The sequence below is a fragment of the Rhinatrema bivittatum genome, chromosome 4 (assembly GCF_901001135.1).
Source record: "Rhinatrema bivittatum chromosome 4, aRhiBiv1.1, whole genome shotgun sequence".
Taxonomy (NCBI): Eukaryota; Metazoa; Chordata; class Amphibia; order Gymnophiona; family Rhinatrematidae; genus Rhinatrema; species Rhinatrema bivittatum.
Window position 1 is genome coordinate 370,587,607 of NC_042618.1, and position 27,896 is coordinate 370,615,502.

The 27,896-nt window shown below is 43.7% G+C and overlaps 1 protein-coding gene across 4 annotated transcripts in view; it reads left to right on the forward strand.

Moving 5' to 3' along the window:
• Positions 1-27,896, forward strand: part of FBXW12 (F-box and WD repeat domain containing 12) — a 73,786-nt gene that overhangs the window by 22,534 nt on the left and 23,356 nt on the right. For 3 of the 4 annotated variants that reach the window (XM_029600835.1, XM_029600838.1, XM_029600836.1), the window contains 2 exons: positions 13,846-14,009; positions 16,388-16,509. In XM_029600835.1, the coding sequence (XP_029456695.1) occupies positions 13,846-14,009; positions 16,388-16,509 (286 nt within the window). Of the gene's footprint in view, positions 1-7,086; positions 7,191-13,845; positions 14,010-16,387; positions 16,510-27,896 lie in introns of those variants that run through there. The other variant, XM_029600837.1, reaches the window with a different exon arrangement.

Consider the following 27,896-nt stretch of genomic DNA (forward strand, 5'->3'; position numbering starts at 1 on the left):
GTAGATCTGTTACGGCGATCTGTGGCTCCCACCACTCGGGATGCTTATTGCAGGGGATACGGGAGAGTGCGCTCTTTCCCAAGACAACATGGTTGGAAAGAAGGACCGGTGGCAGAAGAATTGAGTGTGGCCTACATATCATGGGCAAAAAGATGCTGGATTGTGCAGGGGCATGGTGGTGAAGCAATTAGTAAGCCGGGCATTTTTCATAGAAGCGCAGGGTTGGGGGGACCCGACCAAAGGATTTTGGACATGAAAAATGATGAAGGGATGGGGAGGAAGGATGGGGGTCAGGAAGGATGGGAGACATATGCTGGTAATACTATGGCATAGGTTAAGCGAAGTATGTGACTCTGAATTTGAGACACGTCTATTCAGACTGGCCTTTTCACTTGCCTTCTTGGGTGCCTGGTGCATAGGCGAGCTGATGGCTGCATCTAAGAAGGATGCGGGCCACATGGGGATCTCATGAGAAATGTTTCGAAGCAGGGTAATATTCTGAGGATATTAATACCATGGTCCAAGACAGACCAATCGGGGCAGGGCGCTACCATGACCTTAAAACAGTTGCAAAATCAGGTCACTTGCCCGATAGTTAATTTGGAAACATACCAAACCGTGCAACTAATGGGGGGAGCATTTACTTATACATGATGATTGGGCCCCATTAACACGATACCAATTTTCAGTGATACTCAAGCGAACCTTTGACAGGGTGGGAAAAATGCGGATAATTTCGGGGACCCACTCCTTTAGAATAGGGGCAGCTACTAGCGCAGCGCAGGCAGGGCTGGGAACAGGCAATGAAGCAGATACTAAAAATAAAGACCCAAAATGTGTCGCAAGTGTAAGAAACACAAAGTATATATAATACTTGCTAAGCAGCATATCTCTATTGAAGAATTAGTCAACCTTCATACGATACCAAATGTCATTGGTTATCATGCTGATAAGCCCTTGTAGTTAAAAGGCCTTGTAAATCATTAGGTGACTGAATATTGTACGATTAGTCCAGGAAAAATTATCCTTAAGTATGATACTTCTTGCACTTATCTTTGAATCCACTTTCAGTGATGATTTTCACTGTCCGACATCGCGAGGTTTCGGAGCATGTAGCCCCTTCTTCAAGGTCACGGCATTAAATATAGTGGTCGGTGGATGCAAGGTTTGCAGGAATTGTAGTGTCCGGGACGAAACCATCTGTTAACAGACACTGTGTAGCGGTGCAGGAGGCTATCGCTTTTGAATTCATACGATACCAATGACATTTGGTATTGTATGAAGGTTGACTAATTCTTCAATAGAGATATCCTGCTTAGCAAGTATTATATATACTTTGCAGATAGGAAGATGTCATTCTTCCGTGGTAAATTCTTATGTCAGGCTGGATCGAGCGGACACATCGTAGTGTGTCGATTAACGAAAGTGTTTTAATTGCAGAATCGTCTACTAGGTCAGTACAGGTGTGGATCGTGGGGCACTCACTTGTGCATGGGGCGGCGCAGGGGGCACAACAGAGTGGTTACGGTCCCCATCTGGGGCTAGAAGGCCGGGGAGGGAGCTCATAGTCTGGATGGGGAAGCATGGAATGCGCTGGGTGCAGCTACTGCCCATACTATGGAGGGAATTGTTGGCAGTACCGGACCTGATAAAAGTCCAACTGGGCGGGAATGACTTAGGAACAGTGTCGTGCAAACAGCTGTTGCATCAGGTAAAGAGGGACCCCGAAAAATACACTCATGGTTCCCAAGGGCGCTTATCTGCTGGTCCAACATTATATCATGTATTAAATTTGCAAAACATAAGTGTGGGGAAGGGCCCAGAAAAAGTTGAACAGACAAATTGGAGTATGGTTGGCGTGCATGGGGGGTAATCAGATATGACACGTATGGGCCGATGGCCATTGCAAGGGTCTATACCGGCAGGACAGAATACATCTGTCAGACATCGGATACAACCTGTTCAATAATGACATACAGGAGACACTCGAGAGAAATTGCACATAGGGAGGAAAGGGCCGTAGCTGGGGTTGGTGTTGGGATGGCACCAGGTAAGGTAAACACTGCCTGGCGCTGGTTGGTACCTGGGCCAATAGGGACTTATTGGACCTAGGTCAGCCGCAGGGCTGACGAAAGGCATGTTGTCAGACAGGTGGGATCATGCCCGGAGGCAGGGCCCCTTTGCTGGAAAACATGGCGGGGGGTCGAAAGTGATGTCGCCTTGTTTGAATTGTGGTGCACGGCGCAGGGGTGTGGTCCCGGAAATGGTGGAAATGAAAAGGATTGGCCCGGGTGGTTATGATTCTTGTTTAATATTTATGGTTCTTGGTTCTTGTTATGGTGGTTATGGTTCTTGTTTAATATTTAATGCAATTTATCCCATGTTCTCTTATCCCGTTATTCCCTTGTTAACATGTTTTATCTGTTCCATGTAAAGCTCCATGCATGGCGTATATTTGCGTTACACTGTGAACCGATGTGATATCCTGGATGAATGTCGGTATATAAAAAATTTTAAATAAATAAATAAATAAATGATGATGATTTCATATTAATTGTTAATAAGTTAATAAAAACTGCGGTAGCTTAATTCCAAAGATTACAGTGTAACGTGTGCAGTTATTTGAGGGATGGGGAAAATGAGAGGGGGGCCAAGGGGAATGAGAACAAAAGTCACGGCTCCCAGAGTCAATGGGTGTGCCCGACGCAAATGCTAAGGGCCCACAGCTTACCTGGGGCGGTGGGAGAAGGGAAGCCTCGGCGAACATGGATGACGCCGGTTGACATCAACGGGGCAAGCCGGCACCCCGGCGTGCGCCAATGACATCAATGTCCTTTGCCCGCCTCTAGGAGGCGGTTCCGGCGGGCCGGCATCATCAAAGACAGCCGTCAGGCCGTCCTTGATGACGTCGGCTCCAGGATTTAAAGGAAGGCCGCACCGCAGCCGGCCTCTTTTCACTGATCAACTTTGCCCACCCACCCCATTGAAGGAATAAGGGTTACAAGGACCGGTGGTGGACAAGGCACCAATGTGATAATGTAATGTCGCAGCTTGGAGGTAATTCTGTAGTACGTGTATTAAGCATGGTGGGTACCCATGCCAATAGGGACTTATTGGACCTAGGTCAGTCGCGGGGCTGACGAAAGGCATGTTGTCGGACGGGTGGGACCACGCCCGGAGGCAGGGCCCCCTTGCTGGAAAACGTGGCGGGGGGTTGGAAGTGATGTCACCTTGCTTGAATCCTGGCGGGCGACACAGGGGCATGGTCCCGGAAATGGTGGAACCGAAAAGAATTGGCCCGGGTGGTTATGCTGTTGATTTCATATTAATTGTTAATAAATAAAAGTTGCGGCCGCTTAATTCCAAAAATTACAGTGTATCATGTGCAGTTATTTGAGGGATGGGGAAAATGAGAGGGGGGCCGAGAGAACAAGAACAGAAGTCATGGCTCCCAGAGTTAATGCTCCTTGCCCCTTTTCAATCTTACAATTCTACTGGTGGTCTTCCTTCTTTCTCCGAAATACGTGAATTTTCTTGTCACCTCAATTTCTTTTTACCAGTCTTTTCTTCCACTTGACTGTTTTTACCCTCATGATTTTTCTTTGTTTCTTTCAGCTTCTGATTTTGTTCTTTTTGAGGTCCTTTGTACTTTTTGAATGCTGATCTGTTTGCCTTTATCTTTTTAGACACCTCCTTGGAGAACCATATTTTCCTTTTCCTCTTATCTTTATTTATTTTTCTGTCATAAAAATTTGTTGTAATTAAATTTTAAAAAGTATTTATTCCTCACTCCATCTCAAATTTTGGGTGACTTACAAACTACCATTCATAAGAAATAAACATACAAAGACAAACAAACATCATAACATTTAAATCTTAATCAATTTTTATACCACCTTACACTGTCCACACAGTTTTTAATGAATTAACTATGCCTGTAGAATAGCAGATGCTAATTACTATGGCTCCTTTTAGTTTGGCCAACTTTTCTTCCACCTACCTCCTCACGGTCTGTCAGTATCTCCTTAAGGTAGTACTTTTGAAATTCAGAGCTTTGAGCTCTGAGTGATTCCCCTCCAACTTGGCCATTATATCATACCCTACCATCTGTTGATCACTAGTGCTGAGATGGACACCTATTTGGACAAGAGACACTTCCTCCATTTACAAATATCACACTGGTTTACATTCAGGTACTGTAGGTATTTCCCTATCCACAGAGGGTTTACAATCTAAGTTTTTTGTACCTGAGGCAATGGAGGGTAAAGTGACTTGCCCAAGGTCACAAGGAGTGACAGCAGGACTTGAACTTTGGTCTCCTGGTTCATAGTCCACTATGCTATTCCTCCTCCCTGTCATGTCCAGTATTGCCCTCCTACCTCAAAGGTTCCATCACCATTTATCAGAGCAGAGCTCTTTGAACGGCATTCACAATCTCTCAAAGGAACAAAGAATCAAACTTAAAATAGAACACCAGCTTCTAGCTCACTGCATAGAGGACCTGCACATACATGTCTAGAAATATTTTGCATCTGATTCATTTCTGACCCCAGAAGTTCAAGGTACTTCTTTTATGACCTAATGACTTTTTTAGCTCCACAGACTGTGCCAGTTAAAAAAGTTTTACCTGAATATGACATCAACAGTATCTAGTCTGATTTCACAAAATTGATCTTACCAATCAGAAGAGAAGCTGATCTATGACATCACCAGTATCTGCCATGATTTTAGCTTAGTGAATACCCCTCTGTCTCGGCATTCAGACCTTGTGAAATAATTGACTTTAAATTATACATCCAGAATTGTTCACGATGTATAGTCTGTGTATCTCTGTTTATCCAAATTACATCTAGAGATCAGGTCTTGCCAAGGTAATACAAACAGAGCAGTCGCTACAGATATCTTGTCCTATTATTCGGCTGACTTCCATATCTTCAAAAGATGGTAACAGAGAGTTGACTCCAATATTTTTCAGGTTTTTTTCCCCTTGTATAAGCCACCATTGGATGCTCCTAAAATAGTGCATGAAGCCATAATACATGCCATTGTTTATGCATGACTGAAGTTATTGCTTGCACTTTATCAGAATAGTGCATTGTGCATACTAATCGATTTGCAGGAGATTTTTTGTTATCCAGAAGTAACCATTGTCATTTAGCATTTAAAGCCCTTATGTGCTAGTTTAATGACACACATAGGATAGCCAAGCTGTAATAATCTATTGCGTAATTCTTGAGCATGCATACAGTAGTTTTGTTTGCTAGAGCATAGCCGGTCTTTTTGATTGATAGTGCTTAATATAATGTTCCAATAGAGATTTATAACACATAACTATATTTGGAACAATTTTGTTATTTTATGTATTTAAATACATTTTGGTGACATCTTTGTGGGAGTTATTCTGTATGTATATCCACAATCTATATATTGTCTTCTTGCAAAGCAGCCCAAAGTGCTGCCTCCTTTACCCATGCCCCCTGCATTTCAGTCACTTTTTGATATTTAATTTTTACAAGAGTAGCCAAGATTAGGAAGTTGGAATGACTAAGGAATCACCTGACTGAGAACTCTTGTGCCAAGGTCTCATTATATTATATACAGTATATAAAGTTTTCTATATATAAGAGAAATGGAAGCACCAATAACTGTGTTCCAACTCCTACAGAAATTGGAATCCCTTCCATTCCTGAGCTTGTCTAAATTTTGTATTGAACAGGTTATACACAGATGTGTTTAATGCAGGTATTTACTCCTTGCAAAATCAGCAAGCTGAAAACCATCCTAGATATAAAAAGATTACATAGTTGCCATTTGTCCGCTGAAAATTCATATTGTATAAACCACAAATCCATTTTCAGGATGGCAAGTAGTTGGCCTCTTTCTACAGTTCCCATCACATTTTGTGCATACAGTAAAGATTATTGCTACCACAGCGGTTACAATGCATGACAGCAAGAGCTGCATACTATATTTAGGGTGGGAGAGGTGCAGGTTTTTCAATATTTACAAAAGCAGAATGACTAATTAAGGGGGTTCTTGAAAAAAAAGACACTTGACACAGGCTTCCTCTTCTAAAGATTTGGTCTCATCAGTATAACAGTGTGAAACAGCCTCTTGAGCATTGTGCAAGGTCTTTAGAAGACACTGCTGGATCCCCTAAGCTTGACATCAGTGATAACAAGAATAGCGCCTTTCATCCCCAGTCCTTATGAATGCTTGGCAACTTCACTTGCATCTTTCTTAATCCAGTCTCGTACATTCAACAATTAGCACTGAAAGAGTAGAGGAGCACAGAGTATAAAAGGGTCACTCACTGTGAGAGGAATAGCTTTTCTGTTCTCACTAGTCAGCTAAAACTAATCCTGTCCTCTCAGCTGCAATGGAAATATACTATGGACTGAGCATGATTAGGTTAGAAGGGTCTCTTGCCATGGTCTTAGCTATCTACATATAGATACACAGAAATAAATATGTAAGGGTATGCATGTGTATGAATATATAAAAGAGAAAGAGTTGTGAAATTTCTTTTTGTAACTCAGAGGTGCCTGATTCCCTAAGCTTTTTTATCGCCATAGACAAAGAATGGGAGAAAAGCCTTAGCGAATCAGGTCCAAGATGTGAGTATTCTTATTTGTTGAACTTGATGACTCTCATTCTGCCAGAAATGTTTCTAAGCCTTGAATCGGGGTGAAGCGAGCCCATGATGATTGATTTTGCTGGCTGAGCCCATGCTAGTGAGATAAGATGTATTTGGATGTAGAGGTCATGGGCTTGGTCCCTGGCTGCCTTGACACAGATTTATAGTAAGCTCTTGAGATGGGTGAAAAGGAGATCCTGTTTCTTAAAAATAAATTGTTGCTTATCATATGAGATTTAAAAAAAAAAAATGTACTAACTGAGCACTGGAATAGCAACACAGCACACACAAAATACAAGACAAATGTGAAAGAGAGAGCAATGCAAGATGATGTAAAATGTTTTTCCTTAACCTAACAAAGTCAAATAGTATCGACTGAATGCATAGCATGATCTGCCACTTGCTCTTAACTGATGGTTTCTCTGGCTTCTTGGTTTTACAGTATGTTTGACATTATAGAAACTTATGAATCTCAGCTTTCCAATAATATGTAGACCTCTGATGTTATGACTTTAAGTGTACCAAGAACAAGACCTCTAAAATAGTAGTTCAGGTAAGGAGAGTCCCAGAGTCATCTTGTAGCATTGCAAATGTCTAACTTAGCAAAAGAACAGCTAAAATAACTAAATTTTAATGTAATGTAATGTCTGCTTATTCATGCCTTTCTTTGGGCAAAGCCCAGACCCAATATGAGTTGCATTAGGCCTAAAATATACATACATAATAAAGCAGTCTAAATCAATACAATATCATAGCAAAATATAAATACAATGTACTTGTGTGTGTGTGTGTAGTATATATATATATTTTTCCTTTGTTTTCATCCCAAACTCTTTTGGCACTATTTTCAAAGGAATTTTGCTATAAACTTGGGACATAGGTGTCATTAGGCAAGGCTGCATAAAGCCCTTACCATGACTTCATTTGGCAGTGCTTTCAGTCTCCTCGTCATGGGTCAGAAGAGAGACTGAAGGAAACTGTTATTTCCCCCTACTTTCCTTGTGGTCAGCACATGGACATGCAGCAGAGAACAGTTGCTCTGCTCCCTGCTCCAGCCTCTCCCTCTCATCAGGTCCATGGACAGTATATAAATGGCCTCCTAGGGGGGGGCTCGTGAGCAGCACTGCAAAATGGCCGCTTAATTCAACAGCTCTGTTCCAGAACTTCTTTTTTGAGGCATTCTTTGGCTAAAAAATACATTCCCCTCGATATTCAAATGCTGCCGAGCCATGGGAAGGACTCAGGATGACAACATGCAAGAGAACCACCGACTTGAAGCAATTTTCCTTTAGTAGAATAGCGGCAGAATTACCGACTGAGGACAATATGCAGGCTGCAAAAGACCCGGGGGAATCAGCAGCTGTGACGGAGAAGACTCTCGAGCCTGAATCCAGTGCAGAGCAGTCTCCTGGAGCACTTAATCTGGATTTCCCGATGCAGACAGAACTTAGAAGCTGGTTCATTGAGCTACGGTCTGACCTTAAAAACCATAAGGCAGAGATCCTGGCCTGCATTTCAGAGATGAGAGATGACCTGAACTCCATGGGCCACCGAGTGGATGACCTTGATATTAGAGCTGACAATCAGAGTTCTATGCTGGACTCGCTCTCTGCTCAGACAAAGCAGTTGACATCGGAGCTTGAAACTATGGCGGACAAGGTCAAAGACCTTGAAAATCGCTCTCGACGATCTAACCTACACATAAGGGGGGTCCCTGACACAGAGCAGTATAAGGATAGTATGGTGACCGCGATAGCCATTTGTCGAGATCTCTTAACCTGCCGTGACGCTGATTCTACTGCTACCGACACAGCGCCTGATATAGATATCGAACGAGTGCACTGGGGTTAGGCCCCAAGCGGGACAATCAACTTCGGGATATTATCCTGAAATTTCACAACTTTAAAATGAAGGAGGAAATAATCAAACTGGCGCGATCTACCCTACGATGGAAATGGCAGGATGTTGAGATCTCAATCTATAATGATTTGGCACCATCTGCCCTCCAGAAGCACTTTCTACTTCGGGAGGCGACCACCATCCTGCGGAAAGAAGAGATCCGATATCGTTGGGCCTTCCCATTTGCGTTGATATTTCAGCACCAGGGAGTTACCTACCACTTGAAAACGATGGCCAATGCAGCAGAGTGCTTCACTCAAGCAGGGATTGTGTTCCATTTTGCTGTTGACTCCAAGTTAGCGATGGCCAGGCCCAGGGATGCGACCCCAAGATGGCGACGCCAGGGCGCAGGTCGTGGCCGACTGCATAGACAGCAATCCCAGATCACGAGCATGACAGCAGACAAGGGCTGAAGCCAATGGAGTGAGTCTACGGTGTTCTAATCACTGCTGATTAGGAGGTCAGTTTTACGGAATCTACCTGCAGTTTGACTCTTACACCACATGACTGTGTTTTTCTTGCACATTGGACATCCGGCTCTGTTCCGGCAGGGATGCAGCATGACGATTAATGCCTCATGTATGGATTGCATTCCATTGTTGCAAGGGGGGAGGGAGGGAGCTGTCAAATGAAGGCCAGCAGCACTGCACATTATATACCCCCAGGGGCTGGATTCGCGAGAGGTGGATAGCGAATCTTTCCTGGAGGAGGTCTGGGGCATGGTGGAGTCACTATTTTATTTGTTTTCTACTTATTACTGCATGTCTCAGTATAGGCCTAGTGTCTTGTCGTGGGCCAAGCCCATTTTATTGTTGAGTGGCCCCAGCAGGTATAGGGGACATAGAGGTATCCAGTTCTGTGCAAGATCACTTTACTGTTATATCCATGGTTAAGATAATCTCACTTAATGTCAAAGGTTTAAACACTTATAGGAAGCATTTCTTCCTTAAGAGAGTTACTAAATCAAAAGGCTGACATAGCCTATATCCAGGAGACGCACTTAGGGGGTAATTTTCAAAGGAGTTACGCGCATAAATGTAACTACTATTGTAGCAATTTTCAAAAGCCATTTACTCACGTAAAGTGCACTTATGCAAATAAATCCTATGGACGATTCAATGGCATATATTGTAGCAATTTTCAAAAGCCCACTTACTCGAGTAAAGTGCATTTACAAGCGTAAAACCCAGATTTACGCATGTAAATGCTTTTTAAAATCTGGCCCTTAAAGCGTTGGCATGAACACCTCTTAGCCTACAAAGAATATCCTCATACATTCTTGGCGGCGGGTGGGAAACAGACTAAATATTCTGGGACTGGGATCCTGATCTCGGCCCATTTACTGTTTGAATTTATTTCCCAAGTAGCGGACCCTGCCGGGAGATACTTATTGCTGAAAATACGGATTGGTACCCATATTTATACTCTGGTGTCACTTTATTCCCCCAACCGGGATCATGAAGCCTTTTTGCTATCGCATCCTGAAGGATCTATGATTGTAGGAGGCGACTTTAATGTCACCCTGCATCTGGATCTGGATAACTCTCGCCCAGGCTCTCATAAGCCCCATAAAATTCGGAAACAATTGAAAAGTCTTATAGGTGACTGGGATTTGATAGACGTATGGAGGAACCGGTTCCCTAAATCACATACTTATACCTTTTATTCCACTTTTCACAACAGTTACTCATGCATCGATTTCTTTTTGGTTGACAAACAATAAGGCAATCAAATATGCACTGCTGAGGTCGATGTTATCACTTGGTCTGATCATGCACCCATTAGTTTGGAAGCTGATCTGGGGAATTGGGACCAGGGTAGCCGATTCTGGAAACTGAATGAATCTCTACTGCAAGATGACCAATTTGTCAAGCAGTTGGAAGCCCAATTGTGTGAATATTTTAAACTAAATAGTAGCCCCGACATTACGCCCAGCACTTTGTGGGAATGTTCAAAAGTGGTGGCATGCGGGATATTTATCTATAGGGCCACCGCATGCAAACGCCTTGAACAACAAGCTAGAGCGGACTTATTGGCTTGGATTGATGGCTTGTCCAGGGAGCATATGAGAACCCGATCGACCCACTGCTACCAGAAACGTTTAGCTTTGAAATCCGAACTTTCCCACTTAGACAGCAAACACTTATTGCACGCATTAGAGATTAATTGGCAGAAGTACTTTGAGGGCGGGAACAAGGCAGGACGCCTATTGGCGCAACAACTGAAAGACAGAATGTCCCAGAGTATAATACAAAAAATCAAGGACCCTCAGGGCAGTATTCTGACGGCCTCCTGTGAGATATGTAAAGTCTTCTCTAGTTTCTATGGAAGCTGTTCAAACCTAAGGTGGCCATATGGTAGCCCGATATAACGGACTACCTGCGGGACATAGAGCTAACAGGCTTAACCCTGATCAACAACAAAGCCTAGATGCACCTATATCTACTAGTTAGATAGAATTGGTTATTAAATCTCTTAGGTTGGGCAAATCCCCAGGTCTGGATGGCCTAACCAGAGCATACTATAAAAAATGCATTAACATGGTAGTAGAACCTTTAGCTCAGTTTTTTAACAGCCTTCAGGAAGACGGGGGAATAGGACCCCAAGCAAATGTAGTGGGCATCACGGTCTTGGCAAAGCCGGGAAGAGATCCCACACAATGTGGCTCTTGTAGGCCCATTTCATTTATTAACGTGGATCTCAAGATATTAGCAAGGGTGCTGGCGCTCCGGCTGAACAAATTCTTCCTTCAGTTAGTTCAATTTGACCAAGTTGGTTTGGTTCCACAGCGCATGGCGGCAGACAATATTGGTAAAGTCATAGACCTTATGTGGTGGGCTCATAAGGAGCAGGTTCTGGTGACCCTACTATCCATCGACGCTGAAAAAGCGTTCGATTTGGTTCACTGGCCCTTTTTGTTAGCCACCTTGCAAAAAATGGCGTTTGGCCCTTTTTTTCTTTGGTGGGTACAAAAGCTCTATGACAAGCCTAAAGCAAGGGTCAAAGTAAATAATGGCTATGGGCATGCCTTTGATATAGGAAGGGGTACCAGGCAAGGGTGTCCCCTGTCCCCATTATTCTTCGCCCTTTACCTGGAATCCTTCACTACCAAGGTCCATGCCTCGCAGGACATCAAAGGGGTTACCTTGGGAAATGTTTATTACAAAATCTCATTATTCGCGGACATTTTGCTCACTCTCACTGATCCCGCTCACTCCCTGGAAGGGGCAATGCAGGAATTAAGGAGGTTCCAGGCAGTGGTGGGTCTTAAAGTTAATTTCGAGAAATCGGAATTGCTTAATATTAACCTAAGCCAGGCTGAAGTACAGACTATCCGGGGTAGTTTCCCGTTTAAGTGGGCTAAATCACATATCAAATATCTGGGTATTTTATTGCCAGTGCGGCTGTCAGACCTGTACCGGCTTAACTATCAACCCTTGGTCGATAAATCACCCTAGATCTGAGCAAGTGGAACTGGGGGACTTTCTCCTGGCTTGGTAGGATTGCAATTATTAAAATGAACGTCTTGCCAAAATGTTTATACCCTTTCTCACCCCTACCTGTATATATTCCTGCGCCGATCCTCCGTAGCTGGCAGAAAAAAGTCTTTGACTTTATCTGGAGGCGACGACCCCCCAGATTACCACGTAAGGTGCTATATCTTTCTAGGTTACAGGGAGGTCTGGGTATCCCCCCACCTCGCGTGGTATTATTCAGCATCCCAATTGAGAGTCCTGTTAGACATTAACGACCATAAGGCGCCCAAACAATGGGTGCAAATTGAACAAGCCATCTTAGGTCCAATGGCCTAAGATGGGCACCATGCTTTACCATGCTTTACCATGGCAATCTTGAAATACCTGGCACCCTGTCAAGGATATCTCCTGGTCATTGGATGTCACATTGTGTATTTGGTGGCAAAACCAAAAGAGGTTAGTGGGGAATCATAAATATTTCTACCAAATATCTCTTCTACATAATGAACACTTACCAACTGGCTATCAAACCCAACAGCTACAATCTTGGCAGGGGAGAGGAGTTACGACCATAGGCCATCTGATGTCCCAGGGCACCCTTCTTTCCCTGGAAGTGATGACGGATATATTTCCTTTTGATCCACGCGATTTTTTAGCATATAAGCAGGTCTCCCACTTTATAAGATCTATACAGAGATCTCACTCTCTCCGACCAGGTAGATCCTTGCTGGAGTCATATTTTCTGCATAGTGATACGATTACAGGGTCCATATCCAAAATGTATCAATTGTTTTTCCCCGAAGAGGTGGAACCCTGTAAGTTTATAGCCCAGTGGGAATATGACCTGGGCAAACAGTTGGGAGCTAAAATTTGGGGAGAGATTATATGCTCAGCTAGGCGATGTTCGATATCTGCTAACTTACAAGAGAATTGTTATAAAATGATATATAGGTGGTATCTCACCCCGGATAAACTTCATAGGATTTACCCACAGGTGCTTGATACTTGCTGGTGTCACTGCGGGGCCCAAGGCACTTATTTTCATATCTGGTGGGAATGCCCTAAACTCCAAACTTTTTGGGAGGAATGTTTTGCATGGATTAGCTGGCTTGTGGACGTGGCTCTCTCACCCTCTGCCGAAATAGCGCTGCTGAATGTTTATCCTTACATTCTCAACAAACTGCGACAGCGATTATGCTCCCATATCTTCATTGCTGTTCGCAGTCTTGTAGCATTGAGTTGGAAATCAGACCGAATACCTGGGTTAATGGAAGTCAGAGACAAATTACATTCTTATTACCGGCTAGCCGCTCTCACTACTACCAAATATAACAGAATGTCTTCTTTTCAGGTTACCTGGAAACCCTTCTTAGATTATATAGCAAATTTATGACATAGTGCTAATGTTGCTGATATTTTATGTTATATCTGCTGTGGGACCTGAAGTTACACAGTTAAGGATGTGGGCATACAATTTTCGTATCCTGGATGCACTACCTGGAAATCGGTACAGGGGCTTGGTGATATACCTTGGACGCTTGTTATCCTGATTATTTTTTATCAATAGAATGAGCGACGGACATGCTGCAGTTCTTTTCTTTTCTTTTCGTTGTGGACTCCACCACACAGGGGGCAGGGAGGGGACGGGGGGGGGGGGTATTGGAGGGATTTATGATTGGTGTATAATCTGACTTGCTTGTTTTTGTTTAACCTGTATACACTGTTTAAAACATTCAATAAAAACCTTAAATCTTAAAAAAAAAAAAAAAGGCCTCCTAGAGAAGTACAAGACTGCATTTTAGAGTAACACAGTGAAATGTTTATGTTTTATAGGAGCATGTGTCTGCAGCGTTGGACTTTTTGCAATATAGCATGCCTGACTCCTGGAATGCAGACATGGAAAAAATATTATCTACACCGCTCCCAGGTTGAGCACAAAATGACAACAGGGCGTGCGTCGGCTGATTACACATGTAAAACCATGAGGGGCCACATGGGTATGGAAGCAAACTGCAGTTTTCTGATCAGAAATTTTTCATGTTTATTTTGTATGTTGTCTTAAAAATTCTTCACAGTACAATTAGATCATAAAGAAATCTGTAGAGGCTATCTTTAAATTGTTAAAATATGATACTTGTTTTTAATAAAACCACACTCCAAAAAGATTCATAATTATTAGATGTTTATCACATAGTAAAAACATGTGTTTGAAGTCAGCTGTAGAAAGCAGAACCTGTTTTTGAAACTCCAGAGTTTACTCCTTGCTGCAGAAGTTAATTTTTTAGCAAGCTAGGAGGCTGAGGAGGGAAGGAGAAAATATTTTCTGCTAGGCCAGTTTTTAAAAAAAGGAACCATCAAAGCTACAAGTGGAACTCCAGTTAAGCAATTACCTGGGCTCTAGGGAAATAACAACAGTGGCGCACAGCACCTCCCTCCCTCTGTTCCTCCCAGACAGATTGGCAAGAGCTCCTAGCTGGTGATCTGCCATCTGACAAGGCATTAAAGAGGAACAGAGTGGAAATGGAGATGTCGTGACCCACGGCCGATGTCTCTTCCAACCCTAGTATGGTGTATATAGCTACAGCTCCAATTTTTGCTTTACTGAAATGCTCTTTAAAAACATATCTATGTATTCTGTTTAGTCTGGATGAATTTCCTCGTTTATTAGTCTACTTTGCAAAGGAAAAAAAAAGGCTTATGAGATCACCATGAGTGTGTCCCCCAAATAGTGTTTGGTGTTCTATTCACACCAAATCTTTAGGACACGTTAGGGTATCCTACAAGATGCTGATTGGGGTATTTGTTCTATCCACATATATTTGTGGACATGCAGGTGTCCAGGAAAGTAGGCTCCATTAGTTCTGTGTGGAAATTCTTGCCTTCTTTGTAATTGTTGAAGACAAGTTACCAAAGGCAGGATTCATCATTCCTCGCGGAATGATGAATCCCACGAAAAAGGGGGCGGGGGGGCGAAGGGGGGGAGGCAGGCCTGTGAAAGGCCGCAGCCATTCGCACCGCGGCGGTGCGATTTCGCCAGCCGCAGTACGGCTGGCTGCAGCCTTTCACGTGAATAGCGCCACTGTAAAAGGTGGTGCTGTTCACCATGCTGCTGCCGGCGAGAATGTTCCTCACATTATCGCCGGCAGCGGTGCCGCGGCTGACTCCTCCCCTCCCGGTCATTTACATCCTATTGCACGCGAAAAGGCCCTTTTCGCGTGCGATAAACCTTTAGAAAATAACCCCCCAAATTTGGTATAAGGACGTTTTTGGATTTTGTTTCTTGATTTCTAATTTTGTATGTATTTTCTCATTTGATGCCCCTGTATAACAGACAGATGGAAGAAAATATTTTCATATTCCATTTCCCCCTCAGCTACCTGTTTGCTTTAAAATCAATTTTTTCAACATGTAATAGGGTCTACAGTTATCAAAGGATATGTGTTGCAAATACCTAGCAAGAGAGCCCAATAATACATGAAATACATGTAATAAAATTTAAAAAAAAGATTTTTTTTTTTAAATTGAACTCCACCACATTAGTGAGAAGATTCAGCATGTTTCTACTGTCAAGATTGCTTCCTCTGGATCTCACTGCGGCTAGTTGAAATTTTCCATTTTCTAGAAAAAAAATGCATAGGGGCCGATTTTAAATTTTTAAGTGCGCGGGGTACAATTGTTGGCGCTACCTGGCGCGCACAAATGTACACCTGATTTTATAACATGCGCGCACTATCGCGCTCATGTTATAAAATCTAGGGTCAGCGCGTGCAAGGGGGTGCACACTTGTGCACCTTGCGCGCACCGAGCCCAAGGGGAGCCCCGATGGCTTTCCCCGTTCCCTCCAAGGCCGCTCTGAAATCGGAGTGGCCTTGGAGGGAACTTTTTTTTGCTACCCCCCACCTTTCCCTCCCTTCCCCTATCTAACCCACCCCCCAGCCCTACCTAAATCCCTCCCCCACCTTATCTCGTGAGTTACGCCTGCCTCTGGCAGGCATAACTAGCGTGCACTGGCTCGCCATCCCCCGGCACAGGCCACTGTGCTGGAGGATTCGGCCCCGCACCCGGACCGCCTCCGAACCACCGCCATGCCCCTGGCCCCGCTCCCAGACCGCCCATTTTTGAAAGCCCCGGGACATACTCGCGTCCCGGGGCTTGTGCGTGCCGCCGAGCCTATGCAAAATAGGCTCGGCGCGCGCAGGGGCAGATGTTCTCGGGTTACGCGCGTAGCCTTTGAAAATCTGCCCCATAGTGTCTATACAACAAATGTGTCAATACAGCAAATGCAAAATACAATGTTAATTTTCTTAAACCTTGAATCAGTCATCAAGACCAATAATATAAGCATAGTGCTAAGCTATAGTATCCTGTTTTACAGGAAAAATTGTTGGCTTGGCTTATCTTTCTGAGAATATGCATGAGTTTGGCACTGAAACGCTGAGATCTATTGTTTGCACTGCATCTACTGATGGCACTATTCAAGCTTGGGATGTCCAAGAGGTAAGAAAGACAACAAATGCTTAATCTCTATTTATACGATTCGCATTATGTAAACCAATGAGACTGCATTGAACATTGCAAATTGTTTCTATGTGAAAGTCATCCCAGTTTTCACAGTCTCAAAAGGTACAATTATTGCAAACACATCACCAAGTCTGAAATATTCAGTGAACCAGATTTAGGATTTTTATTTTTGCACAAGTCATGGTACTGTCCACTTTTAAGATTGCAGAATATTTTCGCAACTGGTGCTTCATTACAAATAATGGAAGCGCTCACTAGTTACTACAGCAATCTGCAGCAATCTGTGGGTTGCTGCCAGTTTAAAGTAGATGGCATGTTATGGAAGGGTTTTTTTTCACCAGAAAATGCAGAAGTGGTCAAGCAGATTATATGATTTAGCCTTTGTTATCAAATAAATCCCCAAATATATGGCCACACAGTAGTGAATGTGAACAGTACTGAAAAATATATAGTAAGAATACCTGGTAAAGAGAATATCTGAGATGATCAGTCAGTACATTGTCTTTTAATTTAACTTGCTTGGAAAGTTGTTGACAAAATGGTTATCATCGTTACCTAATATCGGGAAATATTTCTTCACGGAGAGGGTGGTGAATGCCTGGAATGCCCTTCCGGAGGAGGTGGTGATGATGAAAACAGTCAAGGAATTCAAAGGGGCATGGGATAAACACTGTGGATCCCTAAAGGCTACAGGATGGAAATAAGAGTGCATGGGGGTAACTGGTGGAAACTTTCTGGTGTTGCAGTTGCTACCCTTAACAAATAAGCCTTGATACTGTTAATTTAACTCCATCATTGCTCCAAAGAGGGCCCTGACTTTTATGGTTTGGGGAACAAATAAACATGGGGATAACTTGTTATTGCAACTTTTACTATCCTTAATCACCAAGGCCTAGATTCATCATTCTGCTATAAATTTAGCGGAAATAACGCTCACGATAGCTTGATTGCAGCTAGGTAGATAGGCATCAAGCTAGGTAGAAAGAAGATGGTACAAATCTACTTTTCTTTCGCCTTTCATCCCTCCAAATCACATTAAATCTTCACTGATGGTAACTGTGCTGTTCGTATGTATGACTGCACATGTAAAACTGCACCCCAGAACCCACCCCACAACCACACCCAGAATTACTAGTGCCCCCTCTTTCAGTAGTATAAAAAGTTCAAAAACCAGTGAGCCTCAACAGAGGCCCACCCTTCCCCAAAATGGGATTTGCAATAAACACAGCTATCGCAGGCATAATGCCCAGAATAAAGGTGTAGTTATTGCCAGCGTTAAATCCTGCAATAGTGTGAGTTATGTTATCGCACACAATATTAAGCAGTCCTCATTTGTATTTACTCTGCCCAAGCTCCTCCCCCTTGAATACAATTTTCAAATTTGTATATGCATTTTGCGATGTGGTGTTTATCTCATCTGTTACAGCATTATCGTGGGCATTAGGGCCCTATCGCCCGTGATAACGTCCTAACGCATTTTGATAAATGACCCCTAAACCTGATATTTTTGATGCAACTCCAACACTGCTTTCTGCTTCCATGGAAAGAGTTAAGGGAAACTGGATTCAAACAGCATCCGTGGGCCCTGACTTTTACAGTCTGGGAAACTGATAAGCATGGGGGTAACCTGCACAATGCAGCAGATACTGGCATAAGCACAAGCTTGCTGGGCAGACTGGGTGGATCATTTGATCCTTTTCTGCCATCATTGCTATGTTTCTATGTTTCTGGTAATGAAACGAACAGAGGGTTCATGTGGAATTTATAGATTGAGAGCTATTTCTTTGGGAATTTGGAACAGTCAGAATTTTTCTGCAGTTTAAATAGTTCCACAGACTTACTTAAATGATACTGCTTATGGCAGCAGATTTTGAAGTTGATGTATGAAGTTGCAAATGAGTTTGCAAACACGATAACTCTCTCTAATGGGTACATTTTAAAAGGATCACGTGTGTGCCCATAAACGTACATATTGCAGTGCGAGTAAAAATATGCCTCATTTTATAAAGTACACGCATAGCATTTAAAATACTGTTGTCGCAAGTACTTGTACAGCCTTTACACGCATATCTTACCTGGTGGGGGGAGGGAGAGGGAGAGAGAGAGAGACAGCACGCCTCTGTTAGAATTTTCATCACTTATAAGGACTATAATTCTTTACTGATGTCAGTTTTACTATAAATACTTCTGAATGTGTCTGTGACACCCCCCACCAACCCCAACCCACCTCCCGAAAATCCACCCAATTCAAAGTGCCCCTCTAGAGTGGTAGCTGTATATAGAGTGTCAGACTGACCCTATACAGAGGCGCGCTCTTTCTCACTCTCTCTCTCTCTCTGTCTCTCTCTCTCTCTCGCACACGCACATCATGAGGAGCAGTAGCAAAGTTTTGTAGGCAACATACAGGAATTGCCTTTGCAAAATTTGTGGTTAAGAGCATCAGTCTTGGTCCCACCCCCAGAAAGCCCATGACCTGCCCCTTTTCCGTCTCCTTAATCTGCACACACGTACATCCCGGCTTCTTAAAATTTGCGTTATTCACTTGCGGCCCACATACGCTATCTCAAAATGTTTTGCACATCTCAAATCTGGTCTCTGCTTGCTCCAAAACATTGGAAAACGTTCCCACCTTCCTCCTACCTCTGATCTCCTGCACACCCCGGCCTTCCCTTTCTTCTTCATCCCCTGTTCTTTCTGTCTCATCCCATCCCATTCCATCCCACCTCTTGTTTGATCTCCTTTCCCCTCACCCCATTATATGTTTCCCCACCCAATAACCAAGCTCCCACTTCCCCTTCCCCCCCCCCATCACTGAATCATAAGAACACCTGGAATACCTGCACCCTACCTGTGGCTTCACTGGTATGACGCTGATGGTTTCCTGAATCCATGGACTGTTTGCTTATCATATTTAGTTCCTGCCCCGCCCCCCAATTACATCAGAAAAGTGTCAGCAGGGTTAAATCCCGGGCTGCGAAACCAGAGGTGCTGCATGCTGGAGATGCACATGGACGAAGGAGCAAGACTTAGGAGTTGACCTTTATGCATTCCTCTATGCATGAGGGAGATGTGTTTTGTAATTTTTTTTTTTTTTTTACACTCTCTGGGTTTTGTTTTGTTTGAACCTGGGTTGGTTTCCAGATTATGTAGCCATATAAGATTCCTGTTTTGCTTGGGTGAGGCCACAGTGATGAACTCTATATACAAAAGACTACCAAGGTTAACCGGTCATTTCAAATTTGTTCCAAGAATGCATTCTGTTATGTTGAATTCATGTCGTTTTTCTTTCTTATCAGTATGTTTCATTAATGCTTGCTTGGTGAAAAAGAAACTACCTGTCATGGTTGATTTGTTAAAGGAGACTAAGACGGATTTACTTCTATAACTGAGGCCTAGCTACTAGACTCTGATGTGGTTCTGTTAAACCAGCGACGTGATGCTACTTATACTGTATTTTCTCAGCCACATCCAGGTAGAATTGCTGATTGCTGTTAAAGAATTCCTTGCTTTGGCTTCTGTGGAGTTCAAAGCTACTTCTCAACTCAAGATACTGAGTTTAGCATCTCCTAATTGGGGGATTTGTCTAGTTTATGCACCTCCAGGTCTTATGAATTCTTTTCATTATTTTATTTACAGATTTGCTATTTTCTATTAAGGCTGATTCTAAGAACTGTTTAATTTTAGGTGATTTTTATTTACGTGGTGATACCCTACCTCTTTTCTATTGATTGTGATGATTTTTTAATGAACATGTCTGCTAGGGATGTGCAGCAGGGACGGATTCGTCCCATTCGGTATTCGTATTCATTGGGACGCAATCCATTGCATCCGTTCTCGGGGGACCCCGATCCGTTCATTAGTTACATATGTATTTGTTTCCCAAAAAAAACCCCATCCCAACCCTTTAAATTTAATTAACTACATCCCCCACCCTCCTGAGCCCCCCAAGACTTGCCAAACGTCCCTGGTGGTCCAGCGGGGGTCCTGGAGCGATCTCCTGCACTTGGGCTGTTGTCTGCCGGTATTCAAAATGGCACCGATACCCTTTGCCCTTACTATGTCACAGGGGCTACCGGTGCCATTGGTCGGCCCCTGTCACATAGTAGGAGCACAAGATGGCGCCGGCCGTCCAATGCTCCTACCATGTGACAGGGGCCGACCAATGGCACCGGTAGCCCCTGTGACATAGTAAGGGCAAAGGCTATCGGCGCCATTTTGAATACCGGCAGCTGACGGCCCGAGTGCAGGATATGGCTCCAGGACCCCTGTAGCCTTAAATAAGGCTGGACAAGTGACATCACCCGACCGGGCCCGGCAGCCCTAGCGCGCCGCGACCCCTTTAAATCCTGAGAAGGGCACTCGTGCTCGCGCGCTAGGGAAACCCCAGAAATTCAGCAGCCTCAGTGATGGCGCGTTGGCCACCGGACAGGCCCAGGGGGATGGCTGGGGCACCTCCAATATGCCATGAGGCTGTGCGCAACCGATAGGACTGCAGCAAGGAGGTGAGCAGGACCAGCCATGGAATCCGTGGCCAGCCATCGCAACACTACCTCCTCCTCAAGGGCCCCCTCCAGGGGGGACAAAAAGACTGGGTTCACCACAAATAGGGACTCGTGTGCATATGGTGATTGACCTTGGTTGGAGCATTGGAGTATAACTCTCTCAGAGTGGTCCTGGGAAACAGTTGAAGGTCTAAATGATATTGAAGGAGCTATGGAGGAGCCTCCCTCCTGATTTTCAGGATGTAGCCGGGTCCGTAAAGGCTGAATCTCTTCTTCTTTATAAGCCAGGAGAGACACAAACCCTTTCACGGTTCACTTGTGTTCCCTTTCTAGGGTTTTATATTCGGTCATCCTGTGTGACAGTTGCTCTCTTTGCTGTTTAAAGATGGCCTTTAGCAGATTCTTGTGGAGGAAGTTGGAATTGGTCCGAGACTCTTGGGACCTCCTACTGGGACTCGGAAGATTCGGCAGGGCAGTGGCCACGATTAGAGAGTGGGGAGGTTCAATCGGATCCAGACAGGACTCTGAACGCTGTGGTCTCTACTGGATCAGGTCGGCCATAGCCCAGTCAAACTGGGGCCGATGCTTTCGTAGCCATGGTAGGCCCAAAATGACCGGTCTCACCGCTGTAGGTAGGATATAAAAGGAAATGAGCTCCAAGTGAGCTTGACCGATCTTCAGAGTAAGAGGTTGGGTGGCCCGAGATATTACCCCGGGGAGGATGTCCCCATGGACTGAAGAGAGAGCCAGTGGCAGAGTTAACAGGCATATAGGGATTTGGTACTGGTCCATGAGGTCCTGTTGGATGAAGTTTGCCCCTGTGCCGGAGTCCACTAGGACCTGAGTAGAAAAATTGATGGAAGGCGTTACCACTGAAGCAGGCAACATAAACAATGGTGATGGTGAAGTCATGGTGAGGCCAAGAGGAATTATTTCAGGAACTTCTTGTCGTGAGGTTGTGCTCTTCCTAGGGCACTGTGGTAACTGATGGCTCGAGTTCCCACGATAGGGACAGAAGCCGAGCTGACGGCAACGAGCTCTTTTCTCATCTGGAAGATGGGTATAGCCCAGCTGCATAGGTTTATCACCGGAAGCCCCTGAAGGTAGGGAGTGATCTCTGAGATGGTTCTTCGGATTAGCACGGTTTTCCCGCGAACATTCCTGGAGACGTCTATCGATCCTCCCTGTTAGATCGATAAGGCCTTCGAGAGAAGGGGGAAGCTCTCGTGCTGCCAGTTCATCTTTTATTCTGGGGGCTAAGCCCTCTAAGAAGATTGCGTACAGACTGTGCCCTTGCCAGTTTAATTCCGTAGCCAGAGTATGGAATTCTATCGCATAGTCGGAAAGGGAACGGGAGCCCTGACGTAGCTGTAGAAGATCTGATCCCATAGTCAGAAGTCTGCCTAGTTCCTCAAAGACTTGTTTGAAGGCAGCTTCAAATTGCGGAAGATTGGTCAGCATAGGATCAGAGCGCTCCCACAAGGGGGAAGCCCACGCCAGTGCCTTGCCGTCCAAAAGAGACAAAATAAAGGTAGTCTTCACCAGATCAGTCGGGAACAGCACCGCCTGAAGTGTAAAATGCATGTGGCATTGATTCAGGAAACTCCGACATCGTTTGGGGTCCCCTAAGTAATGTGGTGGAGCTGGCATGGAAATGATTGCCCATCCAACATCGGGGTTCGGTACGGGTGCCGGTGTAGGTGGTGCCGAAGAAGGTAGTGGAACGTTTAACCGACTTAGGAACTCTTGTCGAACCGCCAGGCGATTCACGTCCGCTACCACTTGGTCTAGTGTTGCTTGAAGCTTCTGAATGATCCTGTGATAGGAATCCAATTGGGCGTGCAGACGTTCCAGGGAGGAAGACAGGATCTCGAGGCATTGTTGCTGCTCTTGTACCCTGGAGACCAGACCAGGAATGGCCTGCAGAACGGAGGGCTCTGCCGAGTCCATGGCCTTTGCACCTGTTGCGCTTGGAGGTGGACCCTTGGCCTGAGGCAGTGAGGAGCGGCTCCCTGGTCAGGCCCAGGGAGCACCCGCCACCAGGAGGCGGAGTGCAGGAGGAGACAGAGGCTAGCAGGAGCTTCACCACTAGAAGCCCGAGGTCCCCCCGGGTGGAACCCTTGGGGACCCGGGACGCTTGGACTTAGGAGGGACTCGCAGGGTCTCCCGGACAGGAAGTAGAGGAGTTCCCACCAGGATCAAGGGTGCGCGGTTAATATCAAGATTGGAGACTTGAGGAATCAAGGAGGCGTAGTCATCGATAGCAGAGGTCGAGTTCCAAGGATCAGTCCATGAGTGGTCAATCAAAGCAGGGGTCAGGTTCCAGAGGTCAGACGTGATCAAGAAGACAGGCAAGGTCAGTACCGGAGAGTCAGTCCAAGAGGTACTACCTGAGGGAAATGCAGGAACAGACGGACGCTGGAACAGAGGGACGTTGGAACAGAAGGATGCTGGAACAGAAGTCAAGGCAGGCAGAAGTCAAGTTCCGAAACCAACGAACTTGGAACAGCATTCAAGGGAACCTGAGGCAACTAGGAGAAAACCTGGTGCAAAGGCAAGCTCTGACTTTCAGAGCTCGCCTTAAATAAGGCTGGACAAGTGATGTCATCTGGGCGGGCCCGGCAGCCCTAGCGCACCGGGGCCCCTTTAAATCCTGAGAAGGGGCACGCGCGTGCTAGGGAAACCCCGGAAGTGCAGAGGCCTCAGTGACAGTGCGTCGGCTGCCAGACAGGCCCGGGGGGATGGCGGCGGCACCTCCAGTACGCCGTGAGGCCGCATGCAGCCGGTAGGACCACGGCAAGGAGGTGAGCAGAACTGGCCACGGAATCCGTGGCCGGCCATCACAATAGCTTTAGTGCGTCCTCTTCTTAAAAAAAAATCTTCTTTGGATCCTGGTGTTCTCAGTTACTTTCATCCAATTTCTAGTTTGTCTTTTTTATCTAAAGTGATTGAGTCAGTGGTTTTAAAACAATTGCATAATTTTATTGATGAGGAATCTGTCAGACAATAATCAGTTTGGTTTTCAAAAATACCATAATACTCAGACTCTGTTTATCAAGTATGGATGTTTTTAGGCAAGGATTTGACTTGGTGCTTCTGGACATGTCCTCTGTGTGTTCGATACACTAAATTATATCTTGCCTTAAGGAGATTGGTATTGCATCTGCTGTTTTGACTTTGTTTAAATCTTTTTTAACTGACTTATCAGCAAATAGAAATAGGTAAGTCCCTGTCCTCTTTGCTCTTTCTACCCCGGGCTCTGCTCTTTCAACCGCTCTTTTCAACATATAAATTTTTGTGATTTGTCAGCTGCCTGCTAATTTAGGAGTCAACTTCAGATTATTTATGGATGACAGCCAGTTTTTCCTGCCAATTTCTTCAACTGTTGATGATGCATTATTAAAGATCTCACATTGTTTGACCTCCGTTAGGGGATGGATGTCCCAGAATTGATTAACATTAAATTTACCAAAAGCTGAGATTTTGCTGGTGACCTGTGGCACATGTTACTGCTCCACAATATTTATTTGATGGGTTTCACATCCCTATCTCCTCTCAGGTTAATAACTTAGGTATCTTGATGGACATTATCGATGAGGCTACAAATTAAAGCAATTGTTAAGTCTTCCTTTTTAAAATTATATTTCTTACATTGTCTAAAGCCTTTTTTTTCTCTGTTGATGATTTTAAAATTGTTATGCATACACAGGTTCTCTCATCTTTAGATTATCGTAACTGTCTATAACACTCTATATCGGTCTTCTGCAATTGATGCTTAGGGCACTTCAACTAGTACAGATTGTGGCTGCTAGAGTAATGCCTGATGTCTGTGCTAATGATCATATTACTCCTGTTCTTTTCAGGCTTCATTGCCTTCTTGTGATTTTGAGGATAAAGTTGATTTTGTTGGTGTTCAATGTACTAAATAAGCTTGCCCTGAAAGGTTTTAACACAGTTTTGAACATCTATCAACCTCCTAGGTTGCTTTGGGTCTCCTTCAGCAATCTTCTAGAGGTTCCCTCAGTTAGACATGTGAAGTTAGTAGAATACCAGGAGCACTTTTTTTTCTGTTTTGCAGAGCCCGTTCTTTGGAATTCATTGCCTGATGCAATTAAAGCAGAATCCTCATTGATTATCTTTTGCAAAAGCTTGAAAACATATTTATGCAGAAAGAATTTTCTATCTATGCGTCCGCCATCGGGATGTGCTTCAAAGAGGGGCACAGTTCACTCTTCGATATCCATGCAATGTTATGTTAAACATCAAAATGTAAATTATATCTTTTTTGAGCCTTTACAACTCTGAACGTTTTTAGACATGCACACATAGAGGCACCCTTAGCTGGTCAGAATAAGAAAATAACTGTTGTGACCCTCACTCTACCTTTACTTTTTGTAATGTTTTCTCGATTGATAAATCGCTCATATTTCTGAGTCCTCCCACTTTTCCTTTATTTTAGTGCATGTTTATTTGGAAGCTGAAATATTGTATTACAGATATTAGGAATACCTGTTTTGCACTATTATTTCTGTACAAGATTTTTTCTTGTGTTAATTTGAAAACATTTTTAAATAGAAAAACAAGAAAAAAGAAAACATATTTATTTTTACAAACATTTGCTGACTGAATATAGGTGGTTGACTTTAGATAATGTGCCTCCCTGTATCAATACTTATACTGGGGTTTGTCATAGGGTGGGCTGTGCAACAGCACATGTAGTTTTGTGTAATCTAATCTATGTGTGTTGTTTGTGATAGAAAAATTACTTGCAGAGAAAGTAGGTGCAAATCTCTGCGGGTAATTTTTCCATGGGCTATAATCAAACCAAAACCCACCCTTGTAGTTTTAATTTCATTATTGACCTCTGAATATTTGTTGATAAAAATTCAGACTAAAATCCTTCTTCCACTAACTTTATTGTATTACATGCATTTAATCAGCTGTATTATTCAGCTATGGACTTTACAACAAAGCACCATTATTGCATTGTTTTATAAATCTTTTAAATCTTCTCTGACAAGTCGGGATTGCCAACTAACTCGATATTTTCAGGATGGACTGGTCCAGTCCTGGTTTTACCCCTCTGTCTGCGTGAACTTGTAGTCTTGCTTTTCTATGGAAATCAATAGGGACACCAGAACTGTAACTCCATGGAGGCAGTGGGATAAAACTAGGGCTGGATCTGCCTGTCCTGAAAATCTGCAGATAGTTGGCAACAAGGAGAACAATGTCAAGGAAGGAGGTCCATTTGCTTCTTTTTGTGCAGGTTGGGAAGAGGGGGAGCAGCAAAATGCATTTTTCAGTTTTGATATCTGCAGAGTCTCAGGCTGGAATGTGAAGGGCAAACGGGTTCAGATTCAGTGGGCACATTAGTTTTGAAATTTTAAATGAAATGATCTTGTTTTCAGAGAGGGCTTCTTGGCAGATTGTCAGGGGTTCATTAACTTCAATGAAGAATGATGAGTCATTTATATATTTCTATTAGAAAAACTTTAAACTCTCAAGCAGGGAAAGGCAAGGGACTAATATAAAATAAATATTGAATGAATGTGTGCAGAACTTGCATACAGCATGCATTACTGGAGGCAACAGCATAGCAGCATTTTGTTTTAATCTCATGCGAATTTGAATGTATACTAAAAACAAGAATATATCTCCACAGACATAAGATAAAATATCAGAGAAGGACAAGTTAACATTACTGTGTGGGGGGAACATTTTTCCAGGCCAGAGCATTGCATCGATGTGTTTGTGATCAAGATACAAAAAAGGAAGTTTCAGAACTATCCCAGAATGAAAGACATTTGAAATGGTCAAACATTTTGAAATAAACTTAAAAGGATTTAAGAGAGATATTGTCTTTTTCACAGATTAATGTAGTCTTTCTGTAACTGCAAACTCTGGTTGTCTCCCTCTGCTTTCTTATCTCTTTCTAAATTGTTCAAATATCTAAACAACAAATTGATTTTAACAAATGTAATGGCTGGATTGACACCCAGGCATATCACCTTCATACACCAATCCCTCCACTCCTTTAGTTTAGAACTTTTTACACCTTTAAACACAGACACTGGTGTTGAAATCTGACCTACAGTTTATTTGTATATTCAGGCACCATCAACCTTTTTGCAGAACTGATGCAGTCTATCCCTCAAAAGCAAGTCAGAAAGGTAGGAAGTTAGTCAAATAAAACAGTATCACTTGCAATTTCTTTGCTGGCTTTTATGCTGTGGTCACTTTAACCCCCACCACCTCACAATGTGAAGTCAAATATAAACTCATGTCAGTGAAGTTCTGTGTTTAAAACCAAAGAAACACAGAAATGTGATGGCAGAAAAAAAGACTATAAAGCCTATCTGGTTTGCCCATCCACACCAACTACTCAACTCTGCAATCCCTACCATTCCCTCAGGGAACCCCTGTGCTTGTCATGCTTTCTTGCATTCAGATACTGTCCGTGCTTCACCACCTCCACCGGAAGGCTGTTCCATGCATCCACCACCCTCTCTGCACAGAAATAGTTCCTTAAATTACTCCCAAGTCTACCTCCTTTCACCCTCATCCCATGACCCCTTGTTCCAGAGCCTCCTTTCCACTGAAAGAGATGCATCTCCTATGTATTGAGAGCTTAGAGTTATTTAAATGTCTCTACTACTACTACTATTATTTAATATTTCTATAGCACTACATGACATACACAGCGCTATGCAAGCATACAAAAAAACAGTCCCTGCTCATAGAGCTTACAATCTAATAATCTTCACTTTCTCCAACCTTATTCAACATATACCTGTTTCCACTCTGCCAGCTCCTCTGCAAACTAAATCTTATCCACTACCTATACGCTGACGATGTTCAGAT